The sequence below is a fragment of the Desmodus rotundus genome, chromosome 13 (assembly GCF_022682495.2).
Source record: "Desmodus rotundus isolate HL8 chromosome 13, HLdesRot8A.1, whole genome shotgun sequence".
Classification (NCBI taxonomy): Eukaryota; Metazoa; Chordata; class Mammalia; order Chiroptera; family Phyllostomidae; genus Desmodus; species Desmodus rotundus.
The window spans coordinates 73,686,347-73,706,932 of record NC_071399.1 but is presented as its reverse complement, the minus strand read 5'-3'; the positions used below and the strand labels follow the sequence as shown (position 1 = coordinate 73,706,932).

The following is a 20,586-nucleotide window of genomic DNA, read 5'->3' as shown; positions in this document are numbered from 1 at the left end:
CAAACTCTGCCCCTCTTCCAGATCTCAGACTTGCCGGACCGTACAAAGCATCTGTCATAAGGTCACCTACCATCAAACTGTCCCACCTGGTTCGTGCTGCCCAAGGCTCAAGGAGTCAACTTTTGGGGCATCAGGGTACCACTCTGAAACAGCAACTTACCAAATGCTCTCTAGCATTCCAGAGAGGCACCGGAGTGTCTGGCAGGGACAAGTCCGGAAAGTCCCTCACTTTGTAAGGGTAAAATATAGCTCTGCACAGCAACACACCTGACCTCGTTCTCACTGTAGTGTGCACAGTAACTTCAAATAACAGGAATGAAAAGGAACGGTATACATTCCCATACATATGTGTACATGTACCACAGGTGTATGCACACAACATATATGTGTATGTATACATTTAATAATGTATAATGACATAATAATAATAATGTAACACCTGCTAGCAACATTCACAAAAGGTCTCATTTGCATTAACATAGAAGAAAATACTCTTATGACAAGATGTTCAGCCACACTCCTTAATTCCTCTAGGGCAGGGGTGTCCAACTCATTTTCATCAGGGGCCGCATCAGCCTCGAGGCTGCCTTCAAAGGGCCAAAATAATTTTAGGACTATATAAATGGAACCACTCCTTAACTGTTAAGGAGTTGAAATTACATTCGGCCCTTTGAAGGCAACCTCGAGGCTGATGCGGCCCCCGGTGAAAATGAGTTGGATACCCCTGCTCTAGGGTATGCTGTATCACAAATGCCTAGAAGTATTTAATATTTTCCAGGATTCCTTCAGTTTCCTTTCTCTGCAAATTTTTTTCTCAAGGTAATAAGTTATATAATGAAAGCTTATTTAAATATACAAATAAATCCATAGCTTAAAAAAGGAGAGATACACATTTTAATAATCTACAGGTACCCAGAAACACTCATTATAAATAAGGTCATTCATCACTAGAAGGTTTCTCTAGCTTGATTAGCATTAGCCCACTGTCACCTGTGGATTCCTTTTCCCTATCTGCCCTGAGCCCCGCAGTCACCCCAAATGCTTATACAGGTGAGTCTTTCCTTATCTGGAAGGCACACTTCCTAAAGAAGAAATTTCAGGTCTGAAAACACAAATGAACGGTCATACATGGGATATTTTTAATCTGTTTAGAAGTCCTTTGTAATTTCAAAAGTGCAAGGCATTGTTTTTAAATTACTTAGGAACATTAAATTTAATGTTTTAGGGAATTTTAAGATGTATATCCAGAACTTTCAGGTATCTGAAATCCTTTCTGCACTCCCCCAAACTGACCAGCAGCAGTTCTAATCAAACAAAGAGAAAGTCGCAAATTCTCATTTCAGACGTCCATAGTAAGCTCATGCCGTGGCTTATCACATCTTCAAAAGAGATGTTAAAGTAGATGCCTCCTCTCTTTAATTCTCTCTCTCTTCTCTCCCCAGCCACCACGTAGGTGAGACTGCTCCGGTGTGCTGCATGTCGCAGATACAGAGACCGTTTGGTCTCGCTGCCCCAGCTGGCAGACGGCCTACTCACATGAGTTTACCTAGTAACCTGGTAGCAGACTCAGGACAAACCCAGTCAACTAAAAGAAAGGCCAACTGAATTCCACCCGAAATGCTGACCCACAAAATCATCAATTAAGTCACTACATTGAGGGATAGTTTGAAATATCAACCAGCAAGATCTCTTTTCATCACATAAATGATCAAGAGCCATAGGAGTTCTAAAAGACACCTGGGCAAGCCCTCCAAAATTCCAACCAAATGACAATGAAACGTTCTACACACCTGTCACCAGGAAGCAAACCTGAAGATTCTTCCTCTCCCTTTGGTGTATCATAGGAATCAACAGGCCTAAAAGATAGAAAAAGTTTACATCAAATTAAAGAGTTTGATGGTTTCCTTGAGTTTAAGACATAGATCGAAAAAATGATATTGTTCTAGCATCTGGACAAGAATGGTCTCTTGGTTGAAAACCAAACACCCAGAAATATTTCAGTCAATCAATCACTACAGAAAACAGACCTACTACTACTACCAACAGACATTTACAATTCACTCCACAAATACATGCCGTGTGCCTGCTATGATCCAGGAGTGTTCTAGGGAAACAAAACAAACTTATTGGCCTTGTCAAACTTACATTTTAGAGGGGCATGCAGGCCAGCTGACAAGCAACAAATGCATAATATAAAGCAGGGAAGGGCACATGGAGAGAAGGGGTGGGGAACAGGGTGTCTTTTAGATGAGGTAGTCTGGAAAGTCTGAGAAGGTAACATTTGATCAGAGATATAAAATGAGTAAGAACAAATACATGAGGGAACATTCCTCCAGGCACTGGACCTAGAAAATGCAAAAACCCAGGGGCAGAATATGTTGTGCCTTTTCAAGAAAGGAAAAGCAGGACCATGCAGCTATAATAAACCAAGTGAGGGGAAGTCGTAGGAAGCCAGGTACATCAAGTGGCCAAGGCTGTTCATACAAGCCTTGTTAGGCCACGGGGAGGACTTTCGATGGTATGCTAATGTGAGGGGAAGCCAGGAGACCCTGAGCCCAAAAGGAAGGTGACAGACTCCTATTTACAATGTAAAGGGTGCACTCTGGCTGCTTGTGTCCACCTGTGTAGAGAAAGGAGGCCGGGGAGCAGGAAAACCAATTAGGTGCCTTTGAAGTAGGGAATGGATGCAGCAACACCACACTGGTTGAAAAGCCACACGTGCGCTGCGGTATGGGAACAGACCTTCTATACTGGTATATTCTGACCGAGGTTTCCCTCTCTCTCTCCGCCTGGCGCATCTGTTCCTCCACAAGACGCTTCTGCTCCTCCGCCTCTGCCTGACGCCGCTTCTGCTCCAGCTCCTCCTGGTACTGCTGCTCCTTCAGCTCTCTCTCTCTCTCCAGAGTCAGCTGTTCCTGCAGCTTCTTTCTTTGGTCCTCTTCCTCTTGCCACTGTCGCCTCTCCTCTTCTGCTGTGTGGGTTCCTTCCCTGTCAGGTGACTTGGACCCTTCACCCCGGGTGGCTTCCAAGGTGGCCACGGCAGGCTCCCGTGGGGTCAGAGAAATGCTGTTTGAGTTCAGCACCATTAGCTCCTACGTGACCAGGAAAAAAAAGAAAAATATAATTTCATAATGATGTGTCTACGTGCAGTTTTAGATGATACTTATTGTAGAGGACTCTATTTGAAATGATGTTAGGTTTTATCACTAACAGAGACACGTGTGGGTAATGGAGATGTAACTTAGAAGATGACTTAGGATCTATTGATACAATAATTTACTCAGTAGAGAAACTAGGAGAAATATTGAAACATCAAAGCAAAATTCTAACAGATCAGAGCTCACTGTGTTTTTCAAAGAGTTACGTAGGTGAGTGTGCGACGAAAGCCAAGTGAAAGGCATTGCCTTCCATTTTTCAGCTGATTTCACTGGCAAGACAGAGAAGGAAGAACATGTTTCAACACTACCTCATTCAAGAACTTATAATTCTCTCTCTCAGCCTCCTGCTTAGCCCTTTGCCACTCTTCCCTTAGTTTCTCCTGCTCACGCTGATATTTTTCCTAGAAGAAATGATAGCATAATTAATTAATTAACAGGTTAATGTTAATCTTTTTTCATGAGCATTTTTTGCTAATCCCACCTTTCACCTCAATCTTTAAAGACAGAGATATTTTAACCAATCAGATTTTCATCCCCAGGATAGAAAACAGCTTATGTGGAATTACAGTCCAGGCACTGGGAAAGTGTAGACACTCAGAATGGAACGCAGACACACCCTTTGCCACAGCTGTAATTCAGTAAGGCCCCTAAAGCTACCTGTCAGGGAGACTGAATGCCTCTGCAACAGACTGAGTACAGAGTTCACGGGGCAGTGAGTTCTCACCAAGCCTGCACAGCACCTCTCGCTCATATGAAAATCTTACGTTCACTGTGGCACGCTACACGATGGCCACGGCATGGAAACAATGTGCATGTCCACTGATAGATGAGTGGACACAGATGATGTTGGGCACGTATGCAATGAAATCCTACTCAGCCATAAGAAAGGATAAAATACTGCCATTTGCAACAATTTGGATCATTCTCGAGAGTATCGTGCTACGTGAAGTAAGTCAGAAAGAAAAGGACAAGAGCCATATGGTTTCATTCGCATGTGGGATATAAAACAGAAAATGACAAACCAAAGAAACAAACAAGCTCACAGACAGAGACCACCAGAGGGGTCAGGGGTGGGGAGAGGATGAAGAGACCAAAGGGGTCACATATATGGTGACTGAGGAGGGCGCACAATGCAATACACAGAGGACGTGTCACACACCCGTACACATGAAACTGACAGGATGTCATTAACCAAGGCTGCCCCAATGCACTGAATTGGAAACAGTACATACGTTCTAAAAATATACACAGGGGCTAATAAATGATTTTAAAAGGAGGACTCTGGAAAGCTTCTAAATAAAAAGGTAATTGTCCCTGTATTTTAATAGAAAATTATTGTTAATACAGAAAATAATAATTTTGTCTGTTAATACAAAATGCACTCCCTATCAAAGGATTTGTTAAGTATGAGGTTATTGGCTTTTTAAACTTCTTTTTAAATGTGCTTCTCAATACTGGGTCACACGGACCAGGGAAGGGCGGTTAGAACAGGCCCACCTCCTGTTGCTCCGCAGCGTTTTGTGTTACCTGCAGCAGGCGGTCCTGCTCCTTCTGCCACCTCTCCTGCCGCTTCCGCTCCTCCTCTTGATCCCAAGCCCAGCGACTCGGGGCACTGATGGTTGGAACTGGAAGCTAACCAGTTATGAAAGAACAGGTGCAAACAAAGAGCGTGTTACTTCATTAAGTCACCTATGGAAGCACATTTGCACACATGAATTATTCATATCACCCTTTGTCCAAACTGCATCAAAGGACAGCTGGATTTCTATTTCAAAATAGGTCTTTTCAACATGAAAAGACTGGATCACCTTATTTACTCCAAAAACAAGTGAATGCTACTTACATCAGGAACCACAGAATCAGAGCTTCCTGTATGGGCAGCATGTGGGCAAGGAAGAAAAAAATACAGCATAAGTCTTTTCATTTCTATAAAATAATTCCTTTCAGAAAGTTCTATCACTAGCTGTTTCTATGCCAGTATACTAAGTGACATCATTTTTTTAAACAACAGAAGTCCTTTATTCCTCTTTAATTCCAAATGTTTGTTATTTATATTCCAAATTCAAAGTGAGTTAAAAAGAAGAGAAAAAAGGGATGCCAAAGAGTACAACCAGGTTCTAGGTGCTAGTGCTGGATCAATGGTGCGTTTCTGAATAGGTAGAGGGTTTTTTTTATTAACAGACTGCATAGCATCTCATAGGTTGGCCTACTAAAACAAAAAGAATTTCAAATGTTACAACATCTACCAAATCCAATTTTTCACTTGCCACTATTCAATTACAACATGAGAACTGTAACTTAAAATTTTCAAGTCTTGTTAATGAGTTACTTTTCTTGAATAAGCTGCCACATCAAACATGTTCAAGAAATGTTTCCTTTTCCTGTCCTATTATTTGAAACATCAATATTCAAGCTTCTTATGTATGACAGCGTTATTCTTCTTTTTCACAGTGTTATTCTCCGTGCACGATGTTATTTTGAGTCTTGGGAGTCTATATAAGTGTGTCTGTCTATAGTACAATGAATACAAACAAGTAAGCAAATTTCATAAAATACACTATCATGCAGTATTTTTAAGTTTTCCTGAAACCTCAGCTATCAAATAAATTATTCACTTAAACATCACATTTTTAAGAAAACTGTTTTGAGACTTAGGAGAATATTCTTCCCTAAAATAGCCTGTGAAGAAAAGTGAGTAAAAATTAGAATAGAGAAAGAAAAGGCATTGTTTTATTTTCGCCAATTTGACCTAGGAGTATCATACTGTATCAATTAAATTACCATGGGTAAACAGACATTTGACAAAAAAAAAAAAAACAAACATCAAAAACACTAAGGATACTGACACAAATAATTTTTGCACATGCACAGCTGGTGAACTATTTCTATTTATGATCAAGAAAGTGTAATTCACTGAAGGAAGACTATTAGGAGATTAACACAAAATATAAAAGTCCAGTAAACATCATGTTATAAAGCAACTTGGTAAATAAATGTTTGATAATCTTAAAAGTAAGAAAGAAGAACATTTTCGATACCAACAGCACACTCCCCACTGACTGTGCTATTGCATCTCAAATGTTTGGGTGTTACTTTTAAGTCCCTGTCAGTGAAACTCAGAGCTCAGACTGCATTCATGAGACAGAGCATTAGGCACCCATGAAAGGGGAGAAATGCCAGCCACATGCACAGCACGTCATAAGGGAGCGCTGCCAACTACACCAACACAGAGCATCTCGAAATTCACTTGTTCGCAGAGTCACCAAAATTCATTTACTTTTAATATACTTCAGAGTCGACAGAGCAGTCCTTTTGACACTCAAAAGCTGCCATCCCAATAACAATAAGCAGCATTGCTTTTTTAGTAGGAGCGTTTTCCAGAACCAAAAGGAGAGGCCTTTAAGAAGTTAGCCAATGACATGTTGGTGTAATCTAATATGCATTTGTAGGAAGCAGTAAGGCTTAAATGAAGTGCTTCATTTCTTACTGTCACCCAGTGGAAAGAAGTGTGTGTTTAACAGCATCTCAATTTTTTAATTAAAAAAGGAAAAGAAACTTCAGAGGTACACGCAAAGACCCATTACCACAGAGGTAGACCCATGAGCTGTAAGAAAAGCCTGGCGACCCTAGGGAAAGAATGGAAATGGGTTATGTTGCTTGGTCATAATGCCAGCCAGAGTGAGGTGGCTCAGTGCCCAGCACCAGGCTATCAGGAAGGAGTGGAGGGCGGGAACAATTCCAGGAAAATGCATGAATTGTTACTTGGTGGTTTACCTTGTTCAAAAAATTGTGATCGCCTTTTTAAGTTTTTCAAAGAAATAGGTTCAGATGCTAGTTGAAAAATAGAAAAAAAATACATATCAATAAGATGTCATTCATTTTAATTTCTTACCACTGGAACACTAAATGATACTTGATCTATCTTTCTAATCTATAGCTCTATTATTTTTTTGATAATAAAAATGACAAAACTGATAACCATAGAATATATGTATTATATCAGTGCACAAAGACACACATTTTTAGTAGTCTATACTACATTCTAATTAGCAAAGGAACTAATATTTTGATTAATAAGTTTTAGCATATAAGCAGTCTAATTTCACAAAAGCCAAAGTACCATCTTCCAAGCTAGGTCACACAGCTTTAAGAAAATGGAAATTAATTATTTTTGCTTAGGTCAATAAAAAATCTCTTGTAGTACAAGAAAAATTATTTATAACTAAGAGTTTTCACAACACAGATGAGTAAAAAAGAAACTGAGAAGTAACGGGGAGGAAGAAAAGAAAATAAATCATATCCAGAGAAAGGGAAAACGATTGGTAAATAAAAACAAATGCTAAAATTAAAATATTCTTCTAACTAGAATATTTTGCCCTTGTTTCCAGGAACTTACAGCCACTAATTTTAAATGAAACAAACAGAGTCCTGTCCAATAAGGAAGAAAAATAAAACATTCTGACTTCTATGGATCGTTCTAAGATTATGGCAAAGATGATCATACTCCAATTTATTCACAAAGTGTAAATGCAATCATTACTGGATACTGGTTGTTGTTTGCTCATCTAAAGAAAACCCTCCCGTGACGGAACCTGTGTCGTCCCGTGTCACTCATGAGTTAAGTGTCTTATCAGCTTGCTTTGCCCGAGTCACTGGCAGAACAGGACCCGGACACCTTAGATTTAACATCATAAAGAAAAGTAAGTCATGTTTTCAAAAGCTCCTTAAAGAATGCAAGATCAAACAAAATATAGGTGCTTCTGACAATTCAAAAATTAAATACAAAGGTAAATAATCAATAAGGAGAGGGAAATTTATAACCTTACTTTGGCTTTGACATCATGTATTACGAACTGGCAAAGGCAGATTCAAAGCCACCAACTGCTGTAAACACCCAGCCCCATTCCTAGCAGCCTAATTTCATAGTGAAAGAAGTTTCATTTTCTTTGGGTCTTTTTCCCTGCCTACGTGCACCAGACAGATCTTCATTTACTTTGTATGCCTAAGGAATAGCACACAGCATGTGGTAGCTCAATTATTTATAGACCAACAGAAGGAGGAAGAGAATGGTAACTCTACAGAGCAAAATTATCCTAGAGACTATGCCTGCTTTTTTCAATTATAAATGGGTACTTTTGCTAACAACTGTTATTGCCGTTGGCACCTCCCTATTTTTACTAGCTACCTCCTAGCTTGTCCCTTTCACAATAATAAAGGGAGAGAGGAAACTTCATTCATCATTTTGTATTTAACTAAGATTTCCTTTGGCAGCGCACCATACCAAGAAGGCGGACGGGCTTGGGAAAGCCAGTCTCTCTTGGTTGGCTTAGACATACAGGCACTCCGTGCTCCTGGCCTCGCTGCCAAAGCTTTGTTTGCGGTGCTTGAACTGTGCAAGACTGGAACTGAGCGCCCTTCCACTGGGCTGCAACTGCACCTGTGTGCTAACCTTTTAGTTTCACCTTGCAGTGCATCAGTTCTTCTTTCACTCACAGATATTAACTTTTATATTAACAGCACTTGGGTGCTACGACTTTTCTTATACTAGAAATGTGAGTGATAATGGTGACGTTTACCTTGTAGTTCAAAAGTATTGCTTTCATCACGAATGCCATTGATTTCCTTGGACTCAGTATTCTGGAAAGAATAAACATGCCAGTTAACAACATTCTCTCCAACTGGATTCCGGGCTTAAATAATGCATTTCATTAATAATGCATTAATGAACATATTTTTTAGTAAGATGAGTTACTGAGGACATTAATGTATTTCTTACAGCCTTTTATGTATGATACTTTTTTTCATTACTCTTTAAAATTTATGGAAGGATTACTGACCAGCTGTGAGCATGGTTGGCTTTAAATTCAATCAGTCATTAATTTGCTAAGAAACACAATGGGCCAAATAATGATTAGTCCTCTTGGCATATATTTATGAGTAAGCAACATAGTTACATAGGATTCTCTAACATTTATACTTGTCTTATATAATGTAGCAGGATCTCCTTATTAGATAAAAAGAGTATCTTAGGATAATAACAATACATATCTAGGGAGTCAACACAAACATTTCTTTGAAAATTTTAATTTAATATTGCTTTGACACTTAGAAAAATTTATACATTATAATTATTTTAATTAGTTAATGTAACTGAGTATATTTTAACCACATATATAAGCTTACCCACCAAATTCACCTACACAGGACTGAAAATGCTTCATGCAGTTTCAAATTGCACACAATTACTACACTTACTCTACCAGTAATGATGAAAGAAAGCATAGAAACGTCATAGTGTATGATTTTACATAATTACTACTTCACCTTCACAGAGACCTGAGAGATGCATATAATGGTGAAAGACTGGTAAGAAACACCTGCAAAGCACCAGTATGGGATGTTTTGCTTTTACCATTAGATAACTCATTATTACTCTAATTATTAATGAGTAATGCTTATGATTTTTTAAAAGTACATTTTACTCTCATTACCAGAAATTATCTTATTTAATTATTTGTTCTTATGGTAGCATCAGAACTGGTCAAACAAAATAAGTTCTCTGAGACACACTTTCTACAGTTGCTTTACTCTAAACAGATATTCCCCACGCCTCACAATACTTACAGAATTCTGAAGGCTTTCTGAGAAGTCGGTTGTCACTGACAGACTTGAAGATCGGTCTGAGTTGTAAATCCCAGAGGTCGCATCGATCCACTTTGTTTCGGGCGAACCTATAATTTTGGTAGCCATACTGGTGAGATTGAGGGTTTTATGCCGTGTGAATGGCAGGGAAGGCTGGTCTTTGCCCCAATCTGATTGGTACATGAAGATGAAGAAATGAGGACACATAAATGTCGAGGTGGAAAGAACAAAGTTACTGAATGCACATATACAAAAAACACATACACAGGACAGACAAACAAATCTGGTTGTTTGTGAAAGAAATGAAAAGTTCAAGGCTTTTACCAAGAGACCACCTTCCAAAAACACAAGGGTTAGATCATGTTAATAATGGAAAGACTAGCAAATTTACTGAATCTTTTGTAAACCAGGACTGGATATTATTTTTTGGTATCAGAAATCGGTAGGTCTGGGGAGCTGTAACGCCTATCCCCATAACTGAGGATAACTGAAACTTCCATAACTGAGAAACACATAATGGAATGTACTTGGAAAGTTTCTTGAGAATGAACAATAGGAATGTGACCTACTCCATTGTCCTTCACACTCATTACGGTCACGGGGCTGCCGAGAAAGTCCAATCACAGTGCAATTCTTAATGCTCAGCGTTACTATGTGACTCCCTAATGCAGACACAATTGCAAAAGCCTTCAAAAGAAAATGACAGATACATCTGAAAAAATAAAAAACAATAGTCTGCAGTTGATATATGCATCGAAGCCAGTCCAGCATACAAATCAGTTAACAAATAATGTAGAATTCAGTAAATTTGCTAGTGAAAAGTTTCAGACAGAATATTCCAGGAAGTATCACTGATGATTTGTCTCAACATAACCAAAAAAAATACTTTGAGCAAAAAACAAAAAACGTGAAAAGAGAAGAAAACAATGTTATTGAAGCAAGCTGTTATAACCACTTGCCAAAGACCAGCTCCCAATTTAGAAAAGCCAGACACACTGGTCATGCCGACCCACCAGACTTTCCATAGCGCCTGATATCCATCACCAGGTTTCCAGTTTCTTGAGCATTCGCCATGGTTTCTTCCCACTCCTTTTTGTCCTTATATGAAAACTTGGAGTTGTTGACGGCAATAATTTCATCATCTACCTGTAGCTGGGAAAATTCTGCTGGGCTACCTAGACAAACCAAAAGAAACAACCAAGTTAGAAACAAATAGGTTCTATAGTCGTTACCTATTTAAATTAAGCAAAACATGGTTTCTTCCTCTTAACTAACCATTTCTCATCATTTTTCAGGTAGGAGAGAGTCACAGAATCTCTCAGTTATCAAACCTTTCAGTATCAACAATACACAAAGCACCAGAGGCATTTTTTATTCTATAATATGTATCATCATTAACATTTAAAGAACACACAAGTTCATCTGTTCAAACATTTTTTTACTAACCTCTTAAAACAAAGAAAAATTTTAATTCTTTTTAAATTTAAAAATGTGAAGTAAATTGCATTTTAGTAGAGCTTCCAAATTCAAATGCACTCTGGATGGGGAAGGAAACAGGGCCACTTAAAACTGCTTAAAAGGACTACTTACCGTTTACTCATTACAAAAGTCTTGAGATTTCAAAGATGTAGTCAGTTAGCATGCAATTTCCCGTAGCTAAAATATGTGAATGAGGAACTCCTCTCAACTACCACAGCTTTCTTTTTAATAATAGGTCTTGTGGTAACATTTTGCTAAGAGTTCTGGGCTTGACTTGGTAGAGCCCTGGGTAGGGGTGGGACAGTCCTTCTGCACCAGTCCCCAAGGACTCTGCAGGCAGTAGCTGGATTAGCATGCTCAGAAAATGCCACTTTACTATACAGCACAGACAGATCCACCACAAACACCGCTGATCAGGGGTTTCTTTACCAGCATTTTCAAATGTGAATGCTACAAGTTGGACAAATGAATTAATTCTGTAAAAGTCACAAAATTAAGACCCTTCAAAACCAAACTTCGTTAGGCAAGGAGAACAAACATGCGGTTTGTAACCCCAACTATTAGCCTCAGGAAAGAGGACGCCTCTCCTCACTTTACGGCTGCATTTTCCACGTGTGTTCTCCTATATCAAATAAACTAATTTCTGGAGGGTGGAGGGGTTGAACAGCATAGGATAACAAATTCCAGCAGAGCAAAATCTATGAGTTACCTGCTTCAACTGATGCTACGAAGATCCCGGAAATATCCCATTTTACTGTAAACCCAAAGTCCAGACCGTTCCCAGGCGTCTGGTTTATGCTGATTCTCATATCGCTGAACTGATCCTGAAAACAAACATGAAACGTGGGATCAGGTGTCCCTGGCACCCCCAGGAGGAAAGTCTATCCACGGGAGAAGGGAGGCGGCAGGCAAGGCACATGGAGTATTTCAGGACCAACCTGGAGCTTCATTCTGTTTTCCTTGAGCTAGGTAAAACCTTCACTTATACAAATATTACCAAATGCATTATTTTTCTTCCAAAATAAGGAACTTTATATCAACAGATGTTTTTCCTCACATTAATACAGTAAATCAGTTGGTCATTAATAAAGCTTAGGCTTTTGCCCACCATATAGTTGGGTCTAATTTACACACCATCCGTTATTACCCAGGAATGAAGTTGAGTGAGAATGTGTGTGTGTGTGTGTGTGTGATGGAATATTCTTAGGCCACGAGAAAAAGAACATTCTGACATTTGCAACAACACGGATGAGCCTGTGCATTAGATGCTAAGGGAGATAAGTCAGGCAGAGAAAATACTGCGTGATGTCACATGGATGTGAAATGTGACAAAGCCAGACTTGCGAAAACAGAGGAAAATGGTGGTCGCCACGGATGGGACTGGGGAGGCAGGACAGAGGCTGTAAGGGCACGAACTTGCAAAGAGCAGTTAGCAAGCCCTGGAGATGCAATGTGCAGTGAGGTGAATACAGACAACAATATTGTGTTATAATCACCACACTGTTGGAGACTAAAATGTAATGTTTCTAACCACTAAAATGAAAGGACAATTATGGAACGTGATAGAGGCGCTAGTTATCACCACATTTATGTAATATATAAATGTATCAAATTAACAAGCAGTACGCCTTAAATTTACAGGGCTACATGTCAAATATATTTCAATAAAATGGCATGTTCAAAAATGCAAAAAATATTTAAATCACTTATTTTAAAATTTGCACTATGCTTATAAAAAGACACTACCAACATTGAACTTACTCAGCTGAATAATTGCAAGGGGTTCACAGACACATGATTCAGCTACCGGTAGCATGCTCGTCCAGGACTGCTACCATCCCCTGCCAAGGCGTTTTGGCTTGCCCCGCCCCCACACGAAGGTGTAGTGGGAAAGGCAGAGCTGCTCCACTAGCTGCAGGATGCAGAACTACGCTCTCCCTGAGCAACCACCGCGAGATGCCAAGAGAGGCCCTACGGAGGCCCTGAGCGGAAGGCCCCAACTTCCTTGAAGTGCCATCAGCCCATAAGACCAAGAACAATAGCTGCTTGGACAACAGAGAGAATTTTATTTGCACGCCCTTGACTATACCACATAGCAACAGATTCTAAGTTTCACACACGTCCTTCAGCCATTTTCCAAAACAAATGTGTTAAGTTTTACAGGATACCATGCCGGTGAAAAATGTGACTGTCTTTCATCGTTCACATATTTTGGGTAAGCAGCAGATATGAAATTTAACATAAAGAGTTTCCCAGACTAGTGTTTTAATTCTTTGGTTCATAATCATAAAGAACTTAGACTTAAGGGTTTAAATATATATATATGTGTGTATACATATATACACATATATGTGTGTATACATATATACACATTATGTTATACATATGTGTGTATACATATACACATATATATGTACACACACACACACACACACACATATATATTCTTTAAGCCACTTTATTTTTCAGAAAAAGGACAGTTTAATTTAGCAGTTAAACTGAAACCTAGGCCAAGCAATTCCTAAAGACTTATACTTAGATTTTTCCACCTCTAAACCAGGTTTAAAATCCAAGTGACAATATTCTGAGGAAAATTTCTCATTATCTAAGAATTAGAAAGAAGGCACTAAGGAGAGGACTGAGGACTTCCTGTGTAATGTGCACCCAAAAGGTGAGCGCTATGACAATGCACTTGCCATGCGCTCAACACTCATTTACTGAGCGTCTGATTCTGCGTATGACACAGTGCTCACCTCTTTGGGACATAAAGATGAATCAGACGTGGCCCTCACTCTCAAAAAATAATTACTGGCTGTTCAACAGTGGGTATGGAATTTTTTAAAGAAAAAAATGGTAGCTATTAATACAGAGAAGATTCCATCAGAAAGCTTATAAAGCAGTTCAAATATGGGAACCCAGATGTAGTGAGTGAGAGCACTCATTAATAATCAGCTTGAACACTAATCCCCAGAGCAAAACTCTTCTATGAATAGAAAAAATTGCTGGTTAGTGCTACTCCTTAACCAAAACCACCGTACACTTACAGATGACTCAGTGAAAATAAATGGTCACCACTCTCACCACCCCCCCAAAAAAATTCCAACTTAAACCCAATTAAAGTGCAGAATCCATTGCTATATATGGGCAGAGAGACAAATGATAGGTTAGATATTCAAGACACTAATTGAGGTTTTTATCTCAAAGAATAAAAGACCGGATGGAGATTTAATAAATAGTCTTAAACTACATAAAGAATACTTTGTGGGAGACAGCAAATGAATAATATCCTTTTCTAGCAAATATAGGATAAAAGAGAATGCGTGTAAGCCATAGACGGAAGAGTCTCCTATAATTATATTAGACCAGAAGAACTGTCTCACGAAGAAGGGCTGCTCTTCCCGTGGAGATAAATCTCTACTTGGCCTAATGAGACAGAAGGGCTGAGAGCCACCTGCCTGAAAGAGCTGCAGAGGCGCCTCACTGTGGCTACAGCATGGCAGACTGTGGTGTGGGTCCTTGGGGCTGTACACAGGCCAAGGACAACAGAGAACCACATGGACAAGTACAGGTCTGTTTCTGTCCATATCCAGGGGGCCTCAGGCATGGCACTGGGGCTGGCAGAGCCTTCTCTCTCACACATACATTGATTTTCAAGCTTTTGGTTTTCAAAACCCTATTTTCACATGAAAGCCTTGGGCACACCATATCCCACCCAAAGCAATATGTAGAAAGGATTAAAGTGGGCAGGTAGAGTCTCAGGCTAGGGCCTGAGCCCCGCCTGCACGGGCCCCCTCCTTGTGGGGGTCCCTCAGGCACCTCTGTGGCACTCGAGGTCATTAAATTAGGCTGTCCCAGAGACTCTTTGCAGGGGACAGAGCCATAATTGTAGTCAACCAGAAACTATTCAACAATAACTTTACTTAGGATTTCTACTTGCATAATTTCCTCTACAAGACACATGCCACGAGTATTCTGGAAAGGATCCATACTTCAGAAGATAATGGGCAGTTACCTTTTTAATTGGATGGAACCATGAATATAAATTCTTGGGGGAAATCAAGATTCTTGATACCCAACAAAGAACTATCCCAAGTAGTTTAAGTACTCTTTGCTGGGAATGATAAAACATACCTATCAACATGTCTGCATTTAAAATAAAAATAATTTCCCTCAAATTAGGTATTATTTAAACAGAAATATGCACAAAAACTGTGATTTTCAAACAAAAACATGACGATGTGGAGTAGCAGTATGGTTTACTTTTATGAGATCTGGTGGATTAAGATCCTCATATATCACCACACATGGTAATTAATGAAAAACAGGGCCAATCTTATGAAATAACAAGACAGAAAGTACTCTCTTCAAACTTTTCTGATGAGATGAATGTGTTTACTTAAGGGAAGCCTACTTGAGTGGATACAATTAAACACTGAAAGCAGATTCAGGCTCTCAAGTCATAAATAGCAGCGGAAATAAGTAATCATTTATTTCTGTACACATGGCACTTGTGCATTGTTTCTCCAGGGTCTAAAGCGGAACTTGAAATCCCAGTGCTGCTCCAGCACTGGAGCTATTCCTCCATCAAATGGGCGTCTCCACTTTCCCCACTTCCCCATTCCAAAGAGGCAGGGGCGTTTCAGCTCTACCACTTCACTCAACCCAGTCCAAGCTTATCTCTTACCTAACAAACCATTCCTGCTTTCAGGAAATAGTCTTCCAAGTCACCCATTATCTCACTGTCTCTTCTCTTTTTCCTCCATCTCTCTGGACACCTCTCAGTTTCATTAGTCTCTCCCTCCCCTTTCCCTTTTCATTTTGTTATTGTTCCCTCGTTGGTCTCCCGTCCTTTTGACCACTAGCTTTCCTGAGTGACCTCCTTCACTGCCATGTCTTCAACGGCTGTCTAAACCCAACAAGTCCAAAGCTAAATGCATTCTCTTCCTGCCCAGCCCTGCTCTGCCGCCTCGTTTTCACACTCTGGTTAATTACATCGCTATCCAACCAGATGCCTAAGTTAGAAATGCCGGGTTCTTTCTGGGACTCTTCCTCCTTCCTCCTCCTCACTGCTCCAACCCCCACTCTCTACCATACACATGCATTTAATAAAGTGTTATCAGCTCCACAATCCATAAATCCACCAGGAACCACCCCATCCTTCCATCCTCCTTCAGGTGACCATTTCACTTCGGCCACGGTGTCCTCTCCAAACTACTGTGGTCACCTCTCAAATGGCTCTCATGCCTCCAACCTTCTTCTCTGCCATCTGCCACACGGTTGTGGGAACTTTAATACCAAAACATAACAATGACGGTATCACACCCTGTTGTAAAATTGCTAGTAGCTCCTTACCACCTGCTGGGTAGATTTCAAACTCTGCATTTCAGAAATAATTCAGTTGTGGGAAGGTTCAATAAATACATACCTTCCTCAAAACAATCTTTAGAATGATTTTATCTTTATGAGTCAGAAGATATTTCAGTCCCTGTTGGTTCCAAAATTCTGAAGACATGGCAAAGTTAAAATAAGTCAACATTTGGTGTTTATCCTTAAGGGAGTTCTCAAGTTTGAACATGTCATATTTCAAAAAAAATTAAGGTCAGAGAAATTGCAATTGTGGCCTGATCATTTAACTGGCCTGGAGCATATTACGTAACTGTCAATTCTCAAGTATTTCACTACTAATAATGGGGCTAATACCACCTACTTTGTAAGGTTATTGAGAGAAATAAATGAAACATTTAAAAGGTGCAAAGGCACATAGTTGATGCCTTGTAATTACCTTCTTTTTACCCATGGAAACAATGTTACCCATTTTATATATATATATATATATATATATATATATATATATATATATATATATATATATGCTGGTTGAGCAGCTTCCAGATCAACTCAAGAACATCCTATTTAACGCTCACATACACAGCTCTAAGGCCAACAGCACTCAGTCAGCATTCAACAAATACAGATGCAGGCACTGTGCTGACAGCCAGCAAGACAGGCTTGTTAACTGCCTGTTCACAGAAAGTCAGGTCTCGTGAAGGTGACAAGCAAATACAACGTGTGGTATGAAGCTGTGCTAAGAAAAGCCCTGGACATTATTAAAAGGGGTATTTATCATAGGCTCAGGGGTCAGGAAATAGACATGTAAATAGCTTCCTTCCTTCCAAAGTTGTCATCCTATATCTGGGAACTGCCTTAAAAAATCTGGGGCAGATATTCCAAAATGAGGGTTTGGGTGGGATTTGAGGATAAAGAACCCTGACTGAACAAAATAAATTGAACACCTGTGGGTAATACCAATTTGGGGAAAAAAATCATGAAAGCCACCTCTGCGGGCAGTTAGAATAGGATGAAGGACTATCTCGCCTTGCTCGGGTTCCCCCCTAGAATCGTCCTAGTAGCCTGGATTGGCAAGGGAGACAGGTAAAGAAACAAGACAAAAAAAGAAGAAAACCCATAGAGCTCGGCAATGGAGATGGGAGAGGAATTCCTGCAGGCAGAAAATGAGGTCATACTAATTTCTTCCCTTCATTACGCCTTTCCTTTTTTATGGCATAAACCATCTTATTACCACAATTCTCAGAGAGGCTCCTAACCAGCCTCTGCCCCCAGCCTCCATTTCCTTAAATGCAGTGCCTCCATTCCTAAAACACCCGTTCACCTTAACATTCCCACATTAAAGATCCTATAAGGACCTAAATGACCTACTGGGTCAAGTTTATACCTCAGCCTAGAAATCAAGGCTTTAAATGCACATCAAGTCAGTAAATAACTGAGTGCCAGCTATGTGCAAGGCCATGGATGGCACAAACAATACCAGTGAAGGAGACACAATGAACACGTAGAACAAGGATGGAGTCAGCAAATGAAACTTTTGAGAGTGAAAAATTCAATTCCAAGTAGGGGAAGGAGATATTTTGACGCACAAAGAAAGTGACCCTTCTGGGCTTTGAAAGAACAGGGGGACTTCTTCAACAGACAGGTGGGTGAAATAAACGTTTTCAAACGGGGCAAAAATAAAAACAAATTTTTATGATGTATTCAAGAAAGAGCAAGTAGTCTCATGTGGCTAGATCACCTACTTTCTCTCTCTTTCCTACAACATAGTGTGGTTTAGGTAGCTTGAATAAGGCTGCCTGGGTTCAAATCCCAACCCCACCACTCAGTAACTTGCTCTGCCTTGGACAAGCAGCATGACCATGCCATACCTCAGCTGCCATAGCTAGGAAACAGTGATTGATGCCAGGGTCCCTGCAGACTGAGATGAGGCCCTGAGATGCCCGGGGTTGGCACATGGCAATCACTCAACAAGCAGCTGTTAACAGCACTACAAAGGGACATTGGGGCCAGTGATAAGGGACCTCGGTGCTCCCCAGAGTACCCTGAACTTCAGCGAAGAGAACCCTGGAGGCTTTGCAGCAGCCAGGCAACAGGGCCCACCCTGGCACCACACAGGGCACTCGGACGCCAGCCTTTGCAGATGCACCTGTGCCTATTTACAAAGCATCTGCATTGATGGGGAGGGGGCCTGAATTCCCACTGGAGCAGGAAGAGAGAAGGGCAACATCAAGGAAGACTCTGGAGGAAGAAGTAAGAGGCCATGACTAGCGAAAGTGGAAGTAAAGAACAAGAAGGCCTGGAGAACACTTATAAAACTACCAAGGCACCCAGTTCAACCATACTCTATTTACTTTGCCATTCTCTGAACTCCTTGAGTTAGACTTTGGACAAGAGTTGGGAGTGTCGCCTATGCCCTTGACACCTTAGTCATCGACTGTTTTGTGCCTTCTCAGCCCTTTTCCCAAGCCAGTGAGGTCCTTCTTGGAGACAAGAGCAGGCGGATGCCACCTAGGTCCCTCTCCTCAGAGTGCAGAGGGGATCACCAAGCACCTCAGGGACAGGCAAGGCACCACATGCCACACACCTATGTTCAAGAATTCCAGTGGGTCCACGTGTTCAATAAAGTCTAGTTTTGTTCAGTAGAGTATCATTTCAGGCCTGGTGACAAAGGAGCCTAAAACCATTAAGGGTGAAACCCGAAACCATGCCATGGTAATTTGGGTTCCTGGGACCTGCAATAACCTGGCCCACACACCCACACACCACACTTAGCCTCTTTTTCTTAATCCGTGGATGCAGCTAGTCAGCTGTCACCCCGAGGGAGTTCCCTGCACCTGGCGCCGGCGCATTAATCAGGCTGCTCTCCTGGCTTTGCTGTTTGAAAGGTGAAGGCCCACATGCGAGTCCACAAACCGAAAGACGCCTTGCTGCTGTTTCTGTTATTCATCCACTGGTGCTTCGTGTTCCCCAAGTGCACCACAGGCTCTTTTCATCCCTGAAACTTATAATGCTAATTGTGTATTTCCAGTTCTTTAAAAATGAAGTTAAACACCTGAAACTCATACAAAATGATATTAAATGTAAACTGCAATTGAAAAATAAAATTAAAAAAATAATGAAATAAAAACAAAAATAAAGTTAAGAAAGTAATTTACAAATAACTATCTTAGCAAGCTGCAAAGATTTTTTTTGTTTGTTTCTGTTTGTAAGTATGCATGGGGAAAAACTGGAAGAACTATGCCTAAATGTTAACAAAGATTACCCATAAATGATGAAATCACCGGTAATATTTATGGGTACTTCCCTGCAGTTCCAAATTTTCTCAAGTACATAGTAGCTTATAATCAGAAAAAAGCCTTAAAGTTGTAAAGTTTTACGGTACCAATAAAAATCTAATAATACCAATTAAACGTGTTATTTCAAATTATTTCACATAAAGTTACTTCGTTAACATAACTTAGGTCAAGTTCTATACTTGGTTGTTCCTTGGAAAACAAATAGCAAGGAACCAGAGAAAGCAAGACTAAGCTAAAGAACCACAAAAGCACTTCCATGCCAGGGGACTCTTGTATCACATTGACTTACGTGGGCTTTTTCTAAAAGAGAAAACCTCGATCTAGATTCTAGACAATCAACAACTCTTTGGCTTACATGTAAAACATATTAAAAGAACATTCGTTACCTATTAATTCTGTTAAGTCATCTTTGGGGATTTTAAGTAGGAAAAACTACAAATACTTCCAGTCATTCTTCACCTGCTGGTATATTTTGTTTAGACTGCAAATGTTAAGGAACACAACTATCATACTGTAACCCTTCACATTCCCAGTAAGAGACAAGGAGTGGTACAAAACTCTAGACTTTCTAACGTACAAATTAGTGTTGAAAGTCACTAAAAAGTTAATATGACAGAGAGATAACTGCCACGTCCCTAGAGGCCTGCACCTCGTGTGTGTAC

The 20,586-nt window shown here is 40.2% G+C and overlaps 1 protein-coding gene across 16 annotated transcripts in view; it reads right to left on the bottom strand.

The window, feature by feature from the left end:
- LMO7 (LIM domain 7) overlaps nt 1-20,586 on the bottom strand; it is a 136,821-nt gene that overhangs the window by 11,228 nt on the left and 105,007 nt on the right. For 6 of the 16 annotated variants that reach the window (XM_071220172.1, XM_053916349.1, XM_053916353.1 and 3 more), the window contains 11 exons: nt 11,989-12,103; nt 10,814-10,975; nt 9,783-9,970; nt 8,735-8,795; nt 6,933-6,989; nt 6,743-6,784; nt 5,002-5,027; nt 4,686-4,790; nt 3,467-3,559; nt 2,743-3,092; nt 1,791-1,856 (listed from right to left, as the gene is read on the bottom strand). In XM_071220172.1, the coding sequence (XP_071076273.1) occupies nt 1,791-1,856; nt 2,743-3,092; nt 3,467-3,559; nt 4,686-4,790; nt 5,002-5,027; nt 6,743-6,784; nt 6,933-6,989; nt 8,735-8,795; nt 9,783-9,970; nt 10,814-10,975; nt 11,989-12,103 (1,265 nt within the window). The remainder of the gene's footprint in view (nt 1-1,790; nt 1,857-2,742; nt 3,093-3,466; nt 3,560-4,685; nt 4,791-5,001; nt 5,028-6,742; nt 6,785-6,932; nt 6,990-8,734; nt 8,796-9,782; nt 9,971-10,813; nt 10,976-11,988; nt 12,104-20,586) is intronic. The other 10 variants (XM_053916352.1, XM_024569019.3, XM_053916359.1 and 7 more) reach the window with 4 other exon arrangements.